General features: G+C 47.2%; 1 protein-coding gene across 1 annotated transcript in view; it reads left to right on the forward strand.

Annotated features, from left to right (window-relative positions):
- NOX5 (NADPH oxidase 5) overlaps window positions 1-18,375 on the forward strand; it is a 70,341-nt gene extending 51,966 nt beyond the window's left edge. The window contains exons 14-17 of the mRNA XM_073650864.1: window positions 121-205; window positions 15,553-15,652; window positions 17,886-18,052; window positions 18,127-18,375. Coding sequence (XP_073506965.1) covers window positions 121-205; window positions 15,553-15,652; window positions 17,886-18,052; window positions 18,127-18,258 — 484 coding nt within the window. The 3' untranslated portion in view covers window positions 18,259-18,375. The remainder of the gene's footprint in view (window positions 1-120; window positions 206-15,552; window positions 15,653-17,885; window positions 18,053-18,126) is intronic.
- The last annotated feature ends 1,173 nt before the right edge of the window (window positions 18,376-19,548 follow it).

Raw genomic sequence — 19,548 nt, forward strand, 5'->3', positions numbered from 1 at the left:
AAGTGGAGAAGGAAGCAGAATTTCCTTTTCTCATTGACCTTACTGGTGCTGGGGTAAATCGAGACTTGAATTGTGATTTGACCTGTGCTATTTTGTAATTTTTTTTTTCATCTCTGGCAGATATCGAATGAGGAAACAGAATTGTCCCAACTGCATGTACTCTTGGTGTGAGACACTGAAAGACAATGATATGAAGCTAAGAAAGGTAGGCGGTTTCATGAAATATGCTATGTAAACTTGGCTAAACATATGCAATAAATTGGACTACCCCTTTCCATATGTCCTATATAGATGTTATAGAGGGGGTGGACTGATTGGGACTTCCAACTTCTTTTCCAATAATTTTTATTAAATTTAGATTTAACAAAGGGAAGGGAATGATAAAGAGGGGAAGGAAAGGGAGGGAGAGGGAGGGGAGGTGAGAAATTTATTTACTTTTCCATGGGACAAGGAAAAAGGAGGGGGGAGGGGAGGGAAAAAGGAAGGGGGAGGGGAGGGAAAAAGGGAGAACTTAATTTGTTACAAAGTAGATAGTAACAAGAGCAGTATTGCAGTGAACAAATTAGAGATAAAAAAAACGTGTGAGAATTATCATTAGGTTTATACTATATAAAATCAGTATTTAAATTACCCACGAGAGTACCAATTGAAAAAAGAGAAGTATTCAAATAACAATGTCAAAGAGAAGAGAATCAAGGGAATTTTGAGGTCCAGCAGTTCCATTTTTTGTGATATTTAGGAAGACAGTTATTGATTAGGGCATATCTAGATTCTAATGAGCTATGGAGAGAGATTTTTTTCAATGATGTCACAAAGTTTAGGAGGTTGAGAATCCTTCCAAAGGACGGCAATAGAATTCTTGGTTACGAGAAAGATGTATATCAGAAGTTGTCTTTGAAAAGGTTTAACATTTTCTAAATCTAGAGAGAGAAGGGCCATTTGAGGAGTAATTGGGAAATTATTATTGAATAAATTTGTTATCAGAGAAAAAACCTGGTTCCAAAGCGATTTAATTTTGGGGCAGCTCCAAAAAATGTGAAAAAGTGTGCCTGGTTGGCCGCAGTTTCTCCAACAAAGAGAGGAACCATCATTAGAAAAATGAGCGAGTCTAACAGGGGTGAGGTACCATCTGGATAAAATTTTGAAGAAAGACTCATGAAGGAGTATAGAGATATTTGAAGAATAGGAGTAATCTATTGCATTGTCCCATTGTTCAGGGTTGAATATTTTGTTTAGATCTGTTTCCCACTTGTGCACGTAGGAAAGTTTGAATAAAGAAGAGTCGTCATTAAAAGTATTGTAAAGATATTTAGTGTTCCAGAAGACCTTGTGATCCCCATCATTAATTAGGTTACATGTAACCTCAGATAGAGGAGCTTTGTTAGATAAGATAGTGTTTTTATTATCCTTCAGAGCTGTATAATATAAAAAAATCAGTCATAGAAAGATTATGTTTCTTTTTTTAATCTTTGAAGGAAGTAAAACTAGAGCCAATATAAATATCTTTTATTTTTTGGAGGCCAACTGAATTCCACGAAGAGAGTGAATGTTGATCAAGAATTAAATTGACAGACAGGAAGAAGAAGTTTTTGATTTGGTCTGATTTTTTTATTTTTTTCCTAGCTTTGGCCAATGTTTTCCAAGCAAAGATGGTAGCTTGTAAAATTGGATGGGGGGGACTTCCAGCTTCTAGCTCCAACTCTGGGGTACTAAAGCCCACCATATACAGTACAGACCAAAAGTTTGGACACACCTTCTCATTTAAAGATTTTTCTGTATTTTCATGACTATGAAAATTGAACATTCACACTGAAGGCATCAAAACTATGAATTAACACATGTGGAATTATATACTTAACAAAAAAGTGTGAAACAACTGAAAATATCTCTTATATTCTAGGTTCTTCAAAGGAGCCACCTTTTGCTTTCATGACTGCTTTGCACACTCTTGGCATTGTCTTGATGAGCTTCTAGAGGTAGTCACCGGAAATGGTCTTCCAACAATCTTGAAGGAGTTCCCAGAGATGCTTAGCACTTGTTGGCCCTTTTGCTTTCACTCTGCGGTCCAGCTCTCCCCAAACCATCTCGATTGGGTTCAGGTCTGGTGACTGTGGAGGCCAGGTCATCTGGCATAGCACTCCATCACTCTCCTTCTTGGTCAAATAGCCCTTACACAGCCTGGAGGTGTGTTTGGGGTCATTGTCCTGTTGAAAAATAAATTATGGTCCAACTAAACGCAAACCGGATGAAATAGCATGCCGCTGCAACATGCTGTGGTAGCCATGCTGGTTCAGTATGCCTTCAATTTTGAATAAATCCCCAACAGTGTCACCAGCAAAGCACCCCCACACCATCACACCTCCTCCTCCATGCTTCACGGTGGGAGCCAGGCATGTAGAGTCCATCCGTTCACCTTTTCTGCGTCGCACAAAGACACGGTGGTTGGAACCAAAGATCTCAAATTTGGACTCATCAGATCAAAGCACAGATTTCCACTGGGCTAATGTCCATTCCTTGTGTTCTTTAGCCCAAACACGTCTCTTCTGCTTGTTGCCTGTCCTTAGCAGTGGTTTCCTAGCAGCTATTTTACCATGAAGGCCTGCTGCACAAAGTCTCCTTTTGACAGTTGTTGTAGAGATGTGTCTACTGCTAGAACTCTGTGTGGCATTGACCTGGTCTCTAATCTGAGCTGCTGTTAACCTGCGATTTCTGAGGCTTGTGACTCGGATAAACTTATCCTCAGAAGCAGAGGTGACTCTTGGTCTTCCTTTCCTGGGGCGGTCCTCATGTGAGCCAGTTTCTTTGTAGCGCTTGATGGTTTTTGCAACTGCACTTGGGGACACTTTCAAAATTTTCCCAATTTTTCGCAGTGACTGACCTTCATTTCTTAAAGTAATGATGGCCACTCGTTTTTCTTTAGTTAGCTGCTTTTTTCTTGGCACAATACAAATTCTAACAGTCTATTCAGTAGGACTATCAGCTGTGTATCCACCAGACTTCTGCACAACACAACTGATGGTCTCAACCCCATTTATAAGGCAAGAAATCCCACTTATTAAACCTGACAGGGCACACCTGTGAAGTGAAAACCATTTCCGGTGACTACCTCTTGAAGCTCATCAAGAGAATGCCAAGAGTGTGCAAAGCAGTCATCAAAGCAAAAGGTGGCTACTTTGAACAACCTAGAATATAAGACATATTTTCAGTTGTTTCACACTTTTTTGTTAAGTATATAATTCCACATGTGTTAATTCATAGTTTTGATGCCTTCAGTGTGAATGTGCAATTTTCATAGTCATGAAAATACAGAAAAATCTTTAAATGAGAAGGTGTGTCCAAACTTTTGGTCTGTACTGTACATTAGATGAAAGTCAGCCGAACCAGTTGACCATCTGATGTGTGGTGACCTCCCAAATGGCTTCCGGGGATGGATGTGTTTTGATGTATGGCATATATTTTTAGACAACTGTAGCATGTATATTGAATTAATAGATAATACATGGCGGCATGCTGATACTATGCACTAATATTTTAAGGTTTATTAAAGGAGTTTGACACTGATAAGATAAAAACAAACTGATGGGGGGGTGTCTGACAACCCCCATTCTCCCCCAATTAGGTGATTGAATGGGTTGAATCCCTTTCTTTGTTTATCAGGCACAACTTTGTACATTTTGCAGTGGTTGTGACTAATACTGTGGCTTAGACACATTCAAGTGACTAATACCATATATTGTAATACTGTTACGGGTCCGGGTGGTGGAACCTCTGTGCTTCGGTGCAAGGAGGGACCAGAGGGGCGTGACTAAGTGCCTACTCGACCTGACCCAGGTCACACGGTGGCTTAGTCGACTCCGTGAACCAGGGAGGGACCGGACAGGTGAACCAGGTGCCACTCTGGGACAGACCTTGTATGAGAGTGTGGCACCCCAGGGGTCCGGTTGCCACTGTGGCATTGCCTCCCTCAAAAGGCCTGGAAGCAAGCAGGGATCCCCTAGTCAGGTATACTAAACATGCAACACTTTCCTGGCTCCAGACCAGCAAGGGGAGCCGCTCCCCTTGGCAACTGGGATCTGGGGGCGGGGTTAGTTAGTCTTAGTGTGAGGAGTTGAAGTGAGGACGTCGATGAGAGAGGAGCTGGGGAGTGGAGCTGCGCTGCAGTTCACCCCAGAGGAAGACAGAAGAACTGGACACCGGAGTCCGAGGCTGTGGGGCACTGAAGGCCCAGCCGCAGAAACCGGAGGGTAGGAGACTGCAGGTTTCCTGGCCCCATCAGACGTCCGGAGGCTCAGCAGCACCGCAGGGCCCAGCACCGCCACGTGGGAGTGACGCACCAGCAAGGCCCGAGCTGCCTGCCATACGAGTGAGCACAAAGACCTTACACTCAGGTACGAGGGCCACCGCACAGCTACAAGCAGCAGGGCCAAAGAGTTTAGTGGAAAGGGAAGGCCTCCAACTTCACCTGCAAAGGAGGATTCTTTACTTGCTTCCAGGCTGCCCGGACTTCCACTTCTAGTCAGTACCCTAGTCCTGGCTTGTCTAATCACCACCAGTAAAAACAAGAGTAAACTGCCATTAAGTTGTGGACTGATTATTGCTGCGCCACCAAACCCTGCACTACAACGCACAGCATAACCCATAACATCTACACTGCCCTGGATCTAAGCTCTACCTGTGGAGAGCCACACCATCCCTGCTGCAGTAACATCAGCTCCAGAGGACCTGCTCTGCAGCGGAGGCTCCCCTAGCCGCATACCACAAGTGGCGTCATGAACTTTATACAATCACTATAAATCCCCTATCAATGACCCCTTTTTATTGACCGCCCTGGGTCACGGACCGGGTCACCGCCACTGTGACATCCCCCAGCATTTACCGGCTCGGCACCGGGTACCCCACGGCCCAGGGGGCGCGTCAAGAGCAGGTGACTCCCACGGGTCAGATGACAGGAGCTGACCGGTACAGCGGATGAGCACGGCAGGAAGGCTGACGAATGGTCTGGGTAGATCCGCAGGCAGGTACGGCAGATAGTCAGACAGGTGTTCCGGGTAGGCAAGCTTTCGGGCACGGCAGGTTACTGGCTGGTACTCCAGGTAGGCAGGTAGGCAGGCACAGCAGGTAACTGGCAGGTGCTCCAGGTAGGCAGGCCGGCGGGCACGGCAGGTTGCTGGCAGGTGCTCCAGGTAGGCAGGCTGGTGGGCACGGTAGGTGCTCCAGGTAGGCAGGCTGGACTGTAGAAAGATTGGCGGGCTGGACTGACTGGCAGCAGGACCTGAGGGCTGAAGCAAGTGTTAGCACACGGAACAACAACCTTGCACAGGCACCTCCATTTTGGAGGAGGTGCTTTATATAGGAGAAGTCCTCCGGCCATTGGCCGAGGACTCTTTAGGACGGCGCACGCGGCCCCTTTAAGAGGGAGCGAGCGCACGAGCGCCCTAAGCACAGTGCCCGGGACGCTGCGCACAGTGCGCGCCACAGCAGCAGGGGAGCAGGAAGATGCCGGACCAGGACCGAGGCGGTAAGGGGAACGGCGTCTCTGCCCGGCAGGAGGCAGAGACGCCGGTGCTACAGTACCCCCCCCCTTTATGCCCCCTCTTCTTTAGGCCCGAGAGAAATTTTTTAATAAGATGAGGGGCATGAATGTTCTCCCTGGGTTCCCAAGACCTCTCCTCCAGGCCAAACCCCTTCCAATCCACAAGAAAGAAAGTCTTTCCTCTTACCCTCTTGGTGGCCAAAATGTTTTCTACCTCAAAGACGTCCTCAGCGGAGACTGGAGCTGGAGAGATACCTGGATCGTCAGAGAAGGAATTAAGGAGAACTGGTTTGAGGAGGGATACATGAAAGGAGTTGGGAATCCGTAAGGTGACCGGGAGTTTCAGCTTGTAAGCCACGGGATTGATTTGGTTCAGAACCGTGGACCCTATTTATAAGAAGGTATCTTGAGACGGACATATTTGGAGGAAAGCCAGACCTTGTCTCCCAGATGGAATTGAGGCGGATCCAGACATCTCTTATCAGCATGTCTCTTCATCCGCTCAGAGGACTGAAGAAGTGCAGATCTAGTGTCTTCCCAAATAGCCGAAAATTTGCTGACAAGAGACTCCGCGGCAGGATTGTCTACTGAAGAGCAGACGGGAAACGGAATCCGGGGGTGTCGACCGTAGACCACAAAAACTGGGGATTTAGAAGAAGACTCGCTCTCATGATTGTTATAGGAGAACTCGGCCCAGGGCAGGAGCTCAACCCAATCATTATGGTGAGCGTTGACAAAGTGCCGAAGAAAGCTGGTAAGGATCTGGTTGATACGTTCCACTTGACCATTGGACTGAGGATGATAAGCAGAAGAGAAATCCAAAGAGACATCCATCAGCTTGCACATAGCTCTCCAGAAGCGTGAAGTGAACTGAACTCCGCGATCAGACACAATGTGGAGGGGTAGGCCGTGAAGACGGAAGATGTGATGGATGAAGTCTCTATGACGGACTCCTTGCCAGAGACGGACTACACCTCAACAAACCCGGGAAACACACATTCGCCAGGAGACTCGCAACACTCATCAGGAGGGCGTTAAACTAGAAGAAGAGGGGATGGGAAGAAAAACGCCGGACACGAACATGCAACCAGAGAACATACTAATGAAAGATATGAAGTGCGACAAAGAAGGTCCCAGACAAGATACTTGGAAGGGAGGTAAGAAAATTTCTAACACAATCCACAGGGAGAAGATTGGAACAAAACAAAATCGTGTAAACTGCGTGCTAGCAAATGCCAGGAGCCTGACAAACAAGATGGATGAACTGGAAGCAGAAATATCTACAGGTAACTATGACATAGTGGGAATAACCGAGACATGGTTAGATGAAAGCTATGACTGGGCAGTTAACTTACAGGGTTACAGTCTGTTTAGAAGGGATCGAAGAAGTCGGAAAGGGGGTGGAGTCTGTCTATATGTAAAGACATGTCTAAAGCCTACAATACGGGAGGATGTATGGGAGGGAAATGAGGAGGTCGAGTCCTTATGGGTGGAGATACATGGGGCAAAAAACAATAATAAAATTATCATAGGAGTCTGTTATAAACCACCAAATATAGCAGAAGCCACGGAAAGTCTATTAATGAGACAAATAGACGAAGTAGCAAAAAATAACGAGGTGATTATTATGGGGGACTTCAACTACCCCGATATAGACTGGGAAACCGAAAGCTGTAGATCTCAGAAAGGAAACAGGCTTCTGTCAATTATCAAAGACAATTATTTGTCACAACTTGTGCAGGAACCAACTAGAGGGACGGCCCTTTTAGACTTAATATTAACTAACAGGCCAGACAGAATAACTGAAGTGCAGGTCGGGGGGCACCTGGGAAATAGTGACCACAACATTATACAATTCCACATGTGCTTCAGTAGGGTGCCCAGCAAGGGAGTCACAAAAACACTGAACTTCAGGAGGGCAAAGTTTGATCAGCTAAGAGATGCCCTTCACCTTATAGACTGGGATAGTATCTTCAGTAATAGGAGCACGGATAGAAAATGGGAAATTTTCAAAACAGTCCTACATAGTCACTGTAGAAGGTACATACCTTATGGGAATAAAAGGGCTAGGAATAGGAGGAAGCCAATGTGGCTAAATAAGGAAGTCAAGAGGGCAATGAAAAACAAAAAAAGGGCTTTCGGTAAACTTAAACAAGAAGGCAGCGAGGAAGCACTAATATCTTATAGGGAAAAAAACAAAATCTGTAAGAAACAAATAAGAATAGCAAAAGAGGAGACAGAGAGACTAATTGCCAAGGAAAGCAAAACGAATCCCAAACTGTTCTTTAACTATATAAACAGTAAAAGGATTAAAACTGACGGAATTGGCCCATTGAAAAATAACCTGGGTAAAATCATAGAGGGCGATGAGGGTAAAACAAACCTACTCAATAGCTTCTTCGCCACTGTTTTCACAAAAGAAAACAATTTATCGGAGGAAATGCAAAGTGATAAAGTAAACCCTCCGCTAAATATCACCCACCTAACCCAGGAGGAAGTTCAGAAACGCCTAAATAATATCAAAATAGACAAGTCACCAGGCCCAGATGGCATACACCCCCGGGTACTAAAAGAATTAAGTAATGTGATAGACAGGCCGCTGTATCTTATATTCAAGCACTCTTTATGGACAGGGAAATGTGGTACCAATATTCAAAAAGGGGTTTAAAAGTGACCCTGGGAACTACAGGCCAGTAAGTTTAACGTCTGTTGTGGCTAAATTGTTTGAAGGATTTCTTAGAGATGCTATTGTAGAATATCTTAATGATAATAACTGTCTAACTCCATATCAACATGGATTCATGAGGGGTCGCTCCTGCCAAACAAACCTGATGGCCTTCTACGAGGAGGTGAGCTCACAGCTGGACCGGGGAGAGTCAGTGGTTGGTATATAAAATGAGAATGCTTGGTCTGGGGGATAATGTGTGCAAGTGGGTAAATAGCTGGCTGAGTGATAGAAAGCAGAGGGTGGTTATCAATGGAGTAAGCTCAGGGTGTGTCAGGGTTACTAGCGGGGTGCCTCAAGGGTCTGTCTTGGGCCCTATATTATTTAACATATTTATTAATGATCTAGTGGAAGGGTTGCATAGTAGAATAGCAATATTTGCAGATGATACTAAACTTTGTAAAGTAGTTAATACAGATGAGGATAGGGCACAGCTACAGGAGGATTTAGATAAATTGGGGAGTTGGGCCAAAAAATGGCAAATGGGGTTCAATGCCGATAAATGTAAGGTCATGCACATGGGAAAGAAAAACAGCAGTCACCCATACATATTAAATGGGAAACCGTTGGGGAAATCTGACATGGAGAAGGACCTGGGCGTCTTGGTTAATAGCAAATTAAATTGAGTGCCCAGTGTCAGGCAGCAGCTGCGAAGGCAAATAGAGTCATGGCATGCATCAGAAGAGGAATAGGGGCATATGATGAGAACATTGTTCTTGCTCTGTATAAAGCGCTGGTAAGGCCGCACTTAGAATATTGTGCACAGTTCTGGGCTCCGGTGCTCAGGAAAGACATATTGGAGCTAGAGAGGGTACAAAGGAGGGCGACTAAGGTAATAAAGGGAATGGAGGGACTAGAATACCCAGAGAGGTTGTCAAAATTAGGCCTATTTACTTTGGAAAAGAGAAGGCTTAGGGGAGACCTCATAAACATGTATAAATACATCAGGGGGCAGTACAGAGATCTCTCCCATGACCTGTTTATACCAAGGATGGTGACAAAGACGACGGGGCACACTATGCTTCTGGAGGAAAGGAGGTTCCTGCACCAGCATAGAAGGGGATTCTTTACGGTCAGAGCCGTGAGACTCTGGAACTCTCTGGGAGAGGAAGTGGTGATGTCCAACTCACTTAATGAGTTCAAGAGAGGCCTGGACGCCTTTCTTGAGAACAATAAAATTACATCTTATGCTTAGTTAATTAATCCAGGGATTTAATCTGACTGCCAGATTGGTGTCGGGAAGTGAATTTTTCTTCAATGATGTAAATTGGCCTATACCGCATGGTTTTTTTTGGCCTTCCCCTGGATCAACGCTGCGGAATAGCTGCAGTGCACAAGAAATAGGCTGAACTGGATGGACACTTGTCTTTTTTCGGCCTTATAAACTATGTAACTATGTAAAGTCCTTAGCTAGCACAGATGCAGATGGAAGACCAGGCAGAGGGATGAAGTGGGCCATTTTAGAAAAGCGGTCAGCGACCACTCAAATGACAGTACAACCGGCAGAAACAGGGAGATCTGTGATGAAGTCCATTGCAATGTGTTGCCATGGAGCGGAAGGCATGGGAAGAGGAAGGAGACGGCCAGATGGAAGGTGCCTGGGAACCTTGTTACGGGCACAAGAGGAACAAGCCGCGACAAAGTCCGCAACATCCTTGCGCAGGGAAGGCCACCATTAATGTTGGGCGACGAGCAGAAAGGTCTTCCTCTGGCCAGCATGACTGGCTAGTTTGGAAGAATGGCCCCAGAGTAGACCCTTCTTTCGATCCGGAACCGCTACAAAGGTCTTACCGGGTGGAAGATGAGACAGGTCAAACGGAGCAACAGTCATTACTTTGGAGGGGTCAATGATATTTAGAGGCTCCTCCTCTTGGTCAGAAGATAGGAATGAACGGGATAGAGCGTAAGTTTTAATGTTCTTATCCGCCGGGCGGTAATGCAGAGTGAAGCAGAATCGGGCAAAGAATAGAGAAGACCTGGCCTGACGCGGATTTAGTCTTTGGGCGTTCTGCAAATAAGCGAGGTTTTTGTGGTCAGTGTAGATGACCACCGGGTGCAGAGCCCCCTCCAGCAAGTAGCGCCACTCCTCCAGCGCTAATTTGATGGCCAGCAGTTCATGATCACCTATGGAGTAGTTGTGCTCGGACGAGGAGGAGAGCTTGGAGAAGAAACCGCAGGTTACCATTCTCCCGGACGAGGACTTCTGGGTGAGCACTGCTCCGGCTCCGGAGGAGGATGCATCAACGTCCAGGAAGAACTGCTTGTTTCAATCCAGACGGTGTAGCACAGGAGCGGAGGAGAAGGCTTGTTTGAGGGAGACGAAGGCCTTCTCCGCTTCGGAAGTCCATTCCCTGGGATTTGCTCCTTTATGGGTGAGCGCAGAGATGAGAGCAGTCCGGGAGGAGAAATGAGGAATGAAGAGGCGGTAATAGTTTGCGAAGCCCAGGAATCGCTGAATCGCCTTCAACCCCTCCATTCGGGGCCACTTTAAGACAGCAGACACCTTCTCGGGGTCCATCCGCAGACCAGTCTCAGAGATAATATAGCCCAGGAACGGCAGAGAGGTCTGCTCAAAGAGGCATTTCTCGTATTTAGCATATATGCGATTCTTCCGGAGCCTCAGCAGAACCTGACGAACATCCCTCCTGTGTGAGGGCAGATCCGGAGAGAAAACCAAGATATCGTCCAGGTACACCACCACGCAAGAATACAGGAGATCACGGAAGATGTCGTTAACCAGTTCCTGAAAGCCGGAGCATTACAGAGACCAAAGGGCATCACACGGTATTCGTAATGACCGTCCCGGGTGTTGAATGCCGTCTTCCACTCGTCTCCCTGGTGGATCCGGACCAAATTGTACGCCCCACAAGGATCGAGCTTGGTGAAGATCTTCGCACCTTTAAGGCGGTCAAACAGCTCCGAAATGAGAGGCAGGGGTTACTTATTTTTTATGGTAATCTGGTTAAGGCCCCTGTAATCGATACAGGGACGTAGAGAACAATCTTTCTTCTTGACGAAGAAGAATCCTGCTCCAGCTGGAGAGGTGGATTTCTGGATAAATCATCTAGCAAGATTCTCCTCTATGTACTCAGACATGGCCCGGGTCTCGGCCAATGACAAGGTGTTGATTCGCCCGTGGGGAGGAGAAGCACCAGGTACCAGGTCGATGGGGCAATCATACGGCCTATGAGGTGGTAGTATCTCCGCTTCCTTTTTGTCAAAGACGTCCGCATAGGACCAGTAGGGTGCCGGCATACCAGGTAGATGAGCCAGAGTAGACGGGGGTCGAGCAGGACAGACCGGAACCAGACAGGACTCATGGCATTCCTGACCCCAATGGAGCACTTCACCAGATCTTCAATTCAGGACGGGCTCATGTCTTTGTAACCAGGGTAGACCAAGCAAGAGGGAGTGAGAGAGACCGGCCAGCACATGAAAGGAGATCTTCTCCGAGTGCAGCATTCCCACCTGAAGGGTTACAGGCTCAGTAACAAGCAAGATGGTTTCCGGGAGAAGCTTCCCATCCACAGAGGCAACTGCCAACGGTTCAGCCAGAAGTACGGTAGGAATCTGGTGACGCTCCACAATGGCCTGTTGAATGAGATTCCCAGCGGCTCCGGAATCCAGGTGGGCTGTCTCGTAGAAGCGGGTCCCACCACTGGAAATGGAAACAGAGTCAAAGACAGAGAGGGTTTACTCTTGCCTAGGACGACCTCTCCGAGGGGTCCTAGACACTGGAGTTTTCCGGCCTCACCGGGCAGAAACGGATCAGATGCTCTATACTGCCACAGTAGAAGCAACTCCCCTCGGCTCGGCGAGTCTCCAGGCGAAATTTTACCATCTTGGTTTGGTCAATTTGCATAGGCTCAGGTGAACATGCCCAGGGAATTGCTGGTTGCGAAGCTGGCCTCTGGAATGTTGGAGCGAGACGCGGAAATCTTCTCTCCCGGGTAGTCTCCTTAGCACGTTCCAGAAAACGGATGTCAATCCAGGTAGCTAATGACACCAGGTCATCCAGGGTGGAAGGGATGTCCCGATCAGCTTGCTCATCCTTGATCCGTCCGGAAAGACCCTCCCAAAAGGTGGACACCAGGGCCTCATTGTTCCAGGCAAGTTCAGATGCGAGGGTTTGGAAACGTATGGCATACTGGCTCATAGTGAGACTCCCTTGGCGGAGACAGAGAAGTGATGAGGCAGTAGAAGATTTTCATTCAGGCTCATCGAAGACCTTCCGGAAGGCAGCGAGGAAAGCCAGAAGATTGGACACCAGGGGATCCCCATTTTCCACAGAGGGTTTAGTCTAGCCAATGCCTCTCCGGTGAGATGAGACATGATGAACGCCACCCAGGGGCAGATGTCCTGGGAGGAGGGTCCGGAATGGGTCTGCGTCTTCCGCGCCCGGGAGCAGAGGGCCTTGCTGGGGTGTCAGGAGCGGGCTGGTGTCAGTAGCGCCCGGGATCGGCTGTTCCACCAGGGGGCCCAGGAGCAGGTCAGCGGCTCTAGCACCCGGGACAGGGAGACTCCTCTTACCTGCTCCCGTGGCCGCTCTTGCGCTGCACTCTGTTACCTGGCGCTGGTCCGGATCCGCCAAGGCTGGGGCGTTGCCTGTGCTTGGCAGCGTTGTCTGCTGCCGGCTTGCCATACTTTCCACCATCTCCTTTTTCCAGCTTGTGATGGCATCTTGCTGGGCCCTCTCCATTCTCCGGTTTAGGTCCTCCATCCCGGCGTAGAGGAACTCTGAATCCTTCCGGGACAGCCTGGCAACTAACCCCTCCAGGGTGAGGGGCGCCTCCGGTCGTAGCAGGCCGCTGGCAGGGATTCCGGTTTCTCTTCCTTCCATGTTCCCTGCCGGGTGTGATCTGTCTAGATGGGCCCAGACCACACCCCGTCTCTCAGTTTTATTCTTCCCTCTCCCCTTTCTGGGGCGGTCCCATGTCTGCTTGCTGTCGGTCACACTTGGGGGCGTCTCCTCCAGACCGATGGACAGGTCCAGGGTCCACCTGGGGGCGTCTCCTCCAGACCGATGGACAGGTCCAGGGTTTTTGGCGCCATTCTGGGACCCGGCCCACGATGGGAGATGATCTCTTGTTAATGTTTGGCTCGCACATAATGGCGCCCGTTCTTCTGGGGCGGGTGCCACATTCAGTACAAAACACAGTCCTTAGGCGCACAATACCTGGTGATAACGGGTGGGTTACAGATCCTGTTCGTGAGGCCAAAAATGACGTGCCCCCTGGGCCGTGGGGTACACGGTGCCGGGCCGGTAGATGCTGGGGGATGATCTCACAGTGGCGGTGACCCGGTCCATGACCCAGGGCGGTTAATAAAAAGGGGTTATTGATTGGCGATTTATAGTGTTTTTATAGAGTTCGTGACGCCACCTGTGGAGTGCGGCTAAAGGGAACCGCCGCTGCGGAGCAGTCCTCTGAAGCTGATGTTACTGCAGCAGGGATGGTGTGGCTCCCCACAGGAAGAGCTAGCTTCAGGGCAGTGTAGATGTTGTAGGTTGTGCTGGGCATTGTAGTGCAGAGGTTGATGGCGCAGCAAGAAACACAGAGACAAGGAAGTGCAGTCGCAGGGTCTTTACTCACAGTTGTTGCAGTCCAGATTACAGGGATCCATGTAACTGCCCTCGTCGTCCTGTGTTTACTCAGGGAGGGATTCGGTCTACCCCCAGGTAACTCCGGAGTACTTAGCAAGACTCCCATCTGTGTCCTCTCTCTGGCCTTTTCCCTGCATCTCACACCTAGTATCTCCAATCCGGTACCCGCGGGCCTTGGCGGGCAACGTCTGTTCCGTCCCCTGGGTCCTATATGGCTACCTTCTCGGTGAGACTGGCGTGGACTTGTGGCTACAGGACATAAAGTACTGCAGCCTCCGGTTTCTAGTTGGGCATAAAGTCCTCCGCTAGTTGAGGGACCGGTTTCCTTTAGATGGCCTGACCCCTCCACCGCCTGGCAGATGCGGGCGTACGGGTAGCCTTCTTCACGGCCCCTACCCCTGGGGTCCTTTCCTGATTCCTGTAGCCTTTCTCCTGCTCCCTCTCCTCTCTTCTCTCCTTCTCTTCAGACTTGGGCCTCACTGACTAGGCCCGCCTCTGGAGCAGAGCTCCTGCAGAGCCTCTGCTCCTCCACTTCTCCTCCTTTGACTGAACTCTACTCACTAAAATAGCTTCCCAATCTATACCTCCCTCTCATGTGCTCCCCTAAGCTACTTCCTCCACCCACATCCACTACATCCACTACATGGTTCCCCCCTCTCTGGGTTCCCCCCCACTCCAGCCAGGAAAGGGGCTTAGCAAGAAACAGAGGCATCTTCCCCCTCCTGCTGGCCTGGAATGGTGTGTTGGATGCAGGTGTTAGGGTCCCGGGCTGTACTCCTTCCTTACTTGAGAGTGGGATACCACACCTCTGGCTGAGATGCAACACCTCTGTGGCGACCGAACCCTCAGGGGCACCACATTAGCACACGGAACAAAAACCTTGCACAGGCACCTCCATTTTGGAGGAGGTGCTTTATATAGGAGAAGTCTTCCGGCCGTTGGCCGGGGACTCTTTAGGATGGCGCGCGCGGCCCCTTTAAGAGGGAGGGAGCGCGCGCGCCCTTAGCACCGTGCCCGGGAAGCTGTGCGCGGTGCGCGCCACAGCTGCAGGGGAGCAGAAAGACGCCGGAATAGTACCGCGGCTTTGAGGGGAACGGCGTCTCTGCCCGACAGGAGGCAAAGACGCCGATGCTACAAATACCAAGCACATTAACTGCAAAATGTACAAAGCTGTGCCTGGTAAACAATGAAGGGAACGCTGCACTTGCTGAAACGCTGCTGCCCCTTCAGTCAGTGGAGGTGCCACCACCGACCTGATATTGACCGAGGCTAAGAATTAAGACCTCAGTACACATTAGATAAAGGTCAGCTAAACTCGCAGATTTCAGTGGGAACGGCCAACCATCTGATGTGTATGGGGGCCTTCTGACTGTCAGGGAGAGAAGGATAGGGGTTTTAGTATTTCAATGCCTGATTCTTTTCAGGGGAGATAAGCCTCTGCCTCTGTTTTGCAGCACCATTTCCTCTATCCCCATTTGAGAACACACGAATGCTCAGCCAAGCGCTCTTATGTATGTAAAAGTCCGGAGAGATAGCGGTCGGAAGAATGTATGTTCGGCCAACAACTATTTCATGCTTATGGCTTAAAAAGTAATGTAAAATCCCTTTGACATATAATCTACACTCATGTACAACAGGAATGCAGACCAAATCTACTGTGCACGTTAGTAAATATCATGTCATGTTTGGTAGGTGGATTTCATCTGGATTAACAGAGACCAGAAATTTTTTGAATGGTTTGTCAGCCTGCTAACCAAGCTTGAGCTGGACCAAGCTGATGAGGAACCCGAGGGTAAGTCATTTTCTCTCGGACTGGATAGACTAGTTCTGCTATAAAGACCATCTATGGATCACCTATGTTGTGCAGATTGTGATATGATATAATACATTGCTGTCATTCTGTTTCCTTGCAGTGAACTGAGAACTGTGTGTCCTCCTGGGCAAAAGTGTTCATGGGCCCCTTCACTGTTTAATTATTGTTCCATGCTTCATTCATTTAAAGAAGTGTCCCAGGTCTTACATTGGATATTCCAAAAACCCTGACATTTTTTAAAAAAAAGCCTGTAATAATCTTCTCTCACAATGCCAGAATGCTTCCCTGCTGTCAGTTCTCCACACTCTGCAGCCACTATTAGGAAAAGCAGACTGCATGGATTTTTACCATCTTCTTGTAGCAAAAATGGGGCTACAGAAATCTGTATACAGTCAGCTTCACCTAGAGGCGGCTGCAGATAGCCATAATTTATTATGTAAGTAGATTTTTTGGGAAGCAGGGATTTTGGGGCTTAAAGGGGTTGTCTCACAAAAAAAGTACATTTTAATTAATAGATCTTGGAATAATAATAACTTCCACAATTGCATGTGTTAATAAAAAATGTTCCTGTGCTGAGATAATGTTATAAATGTGCCCCTGCTGTGTATTGTGTATTGGCTGTGTCTGATCATACAGGAACATGGTCTGATCATACCACATCTCCTGGGCAGGGGAGGAAGCAAAAGAGTATACAGAAAGCACAACAGGGGATCACAGCTGATTCTTTCTGTGAGGTAAAACATTTCACTGCATGCTTAAAAACAATGTTTTACCTCACAGATAGAATCAGCTGTGACCCCCTGCTGTCCTGTCTGTATACTCTTTTGCTTCCTCCCCTGCCCAGGAGATGTGGAATGATCAGACCATGTTCCTGTATGGTCAGACACAGCCAATACACAATACACAGGGGCACATTTATAAAAGATTATCTCAGCACAGGAACATTTTTTAAGATATCAAATTGTGGAACTAATTATTATTCCAAGATCTAATAATTAAAATGTACTTTGTTCGTGGGATAACCCTTTTAAGATAACATCTGTCTAGATATAGCATGATTTTATTTTAATCGTCCTACAGTTTTATACTGTTTGCAGATGCCTCGAAATAGGGTCTCTCCTTTTATTTTTCTTGGCGCCAGAGGTGATGAAAATAATTTGGCTCCCAATATACAGACATGACATGACGCTCTGTGCCATAATTCAAGAATACAATGTTCAGCAATACACATGTATATTTTTTCCCAAAGGCTGCATTCAATTTACAGATCCTTTCTCAGCCCCATACTGATCAAGTGTAAGCATGCAGATTTAAGACAACAGAAGCATGAAAATCTTTCTACAAATAGCCCGGCACCCCATTGTATATGTGCCAATCAGTTACACAGCAACCAGATACACAACAGAGAATGCTATGTACAGTGTAGCCATGACACTACACAATACAAATCAATCAATCTGCTTCTATAGCTCAGAGTATTGTTGGCATCTATACAATGTCATGTATAATGCATGCAGAAATAGACTTATTATTATATAGTGTTGCAGGACTCTCTCTCTGGAGTTGGCTTTGGAGTTCTGCCTGATTGTTAAAATGTCTTACACTGTGACACTGAGCCACTTCTCACTGGCAAACTATGGAGCAGAGAAGTCAAGGAGTCCAAGGTCAAAAGCCAGGAGGGTATGTGACCAAAGGGATTAAACAAATGGATAGTCAGAGGCAAAGTCCGGGGTCAGGTAACTAAGGTCAGAGTTCATCAAAGGCAAAAGGGGTAATACAAACAAGTAGTCAAAAGGGAAATCTAAGGTCTTGAAACAAATATCAGAAAATCAAAACACAGGAGTACAGAGCAAACACATCACTGAACGAGGCTACAACTGGCAATGGTCTGACCATTGCCAGCCAGCTAAATAGCCAGGTAATCACCCTGAATAGGTGACACCTGGAGGAAACTCCACAGGCCCAGCCAGATTGGACAGTTAGGCTGTCATTCACAATACTGACAGGCCAGGACGCCCCTGACTTAGATTGGATAACTGGGCTGTCACTCACAATACTGACAGCCCAGCACCCCCTTGATTCTATAGGGTGGCTGATCTGTCACTCACAGCGTCCTTAGGACACAGTGAGTGGTGAAAACGTGACATACACAATAGCCATTACTAAATCTGAGCTCCAATTTAGAAAACATGGTCCCATTTCTTTCTCCCAGGTAGATTTCTCGAAATGCATATGTACATGACATCAGCTCTCGGCAAGAATGACATGAAAGCCATTGGACTACAGATGGCTCTGGACCTTCTCGCTAAAAAAGAAGAAAGAGACTCTATTACAGGGCTAAAAACCCGAACCCAGCCAGGGCGTCCAGACTGGAATAAGGTAATATTAACATTTTCTCTTATTCTATGGCTTCTTGTCTTTCTTATTATTGCAATTAATATGTTTCATCTTAGGTTTTCCAGAAAATTGAAGAAGAGAACAAGGGAAAAGTGCAGGTCTTCTTCTGTGGATCTCCAGCCCTAGCTAAAGTGATCAAGGCTCATTGTGAACAGTTCAACTTCAAATTTTTTAAAGAAAATTTCTAGCACTTGGTTTGCTTTGCATTGTTATATAACCCTATATAAATTAATTAGTATGATCACTGAATGGTTAGTGTATTCGCATAAAATGTAAATGTGGGCCAGGTGGACTAGTGACAATAAAGGACATTTTTGGTAGTGCATACTTAAAGCTGAAATGACTGATCATATACAAATGTTGATCTCATGGCAATGTAGGATTTGAGCAGGGGATGCTATGGATGTATTCCATGTTCATTGAAAAGACACTTGTAAGCTTTCATCATGTACCCACAAATGTGGCCACTTCCATACCCTGAATCACCTTAATTGTAATTTTCCCTAAAGACTTCCATACACAGTAAAGTAAAAAAAACAAAAATGCCTAATTTGGTGAGACCAACCCGCCATCTGAATTGTATGCAGGCTTCCTGGCTCTCACCCACCAGATGACACCAAGGTAGGGAAGGATTGGGCAGTGTATATGGAAACACGTGATCATTTTGCTCTCAGGGGAGATAAGGAGTTAGGCAGTGGTTATCTTCCCTCTTTCCAATGAAAACACATGATTACTTGGACGAGCAGTCATGTAAATGGGGATCGAGAAAGAGAGCTGTTGACTGAATGAGCCCTCATCTGAGGCTCTGTTCACATGCCCATTTTAGGAACAGACAGACAGAATAAGCGATCAATCGCTGCATTAATTCTCGTCAAAGAGAAGCAGAACAGCCTTTTTGATTATTATGGGGTCCATTTGGTGTCTGTTTTTTAGAATGGGGGGAAAAAAGTCCTGCATGCAGAATACTTTCTTCCATTCTAAAAAAATGGAACCTAGATGGACCCCATAATAATCAATGTGGCCCCTCTGCTTCTAGTTGCATCTCAGAAGCAAAGCATCAATGGAATATTTCATTTGTCTGTTCCTAAAAGGGAACAGATGAACAGAATGTCTAAGTGGACATGTGAACATAACCTAACTACAGCTACCTCATGGGTATGGACACCATTAGTGTGAATGCTGAAGCTGCCATACTATTACAGTATTGAGAGCAGGATCCTCTATGTAACATCCCTGGTGGCATGCTGGCATGGCTTACCATCTCCCACCATGCAAGACCGCCAACTTACCTATCAGTCCACGCTGCACACTTTGCTCCAGTACTTGCTGTGTGCATGTCTCTTGTCTGATTGCTTAGGGCGGCGGCGCGGTTACTGCCTGATTCTTAAAGTTACAGTGTGCACACTCCTAATGCATCCCCAGCCTATTGCTGTGAGTCACTGGATACTTAAACCCCCTCCACCCAGTAGGAGGTGCCT

This window comes from Phyllobates terribilis, unplaced genomic scaffold (genome assembly GCF_046119375.1).
Source record: "Phyllobates terribilis strain yellow unplaced genomic scaffold, ASM4611937v1 Scaffold_11__3_contigs__length_659146591, whole genome shotgun sequence".
NCBI classification, from domain to species: domain Eukaryota; kingdom Metazoa; phylum Chordata; class Amphibia; order Anura; family Dendrobatidae; genus Phyllobates; species Phyllobates terribilis.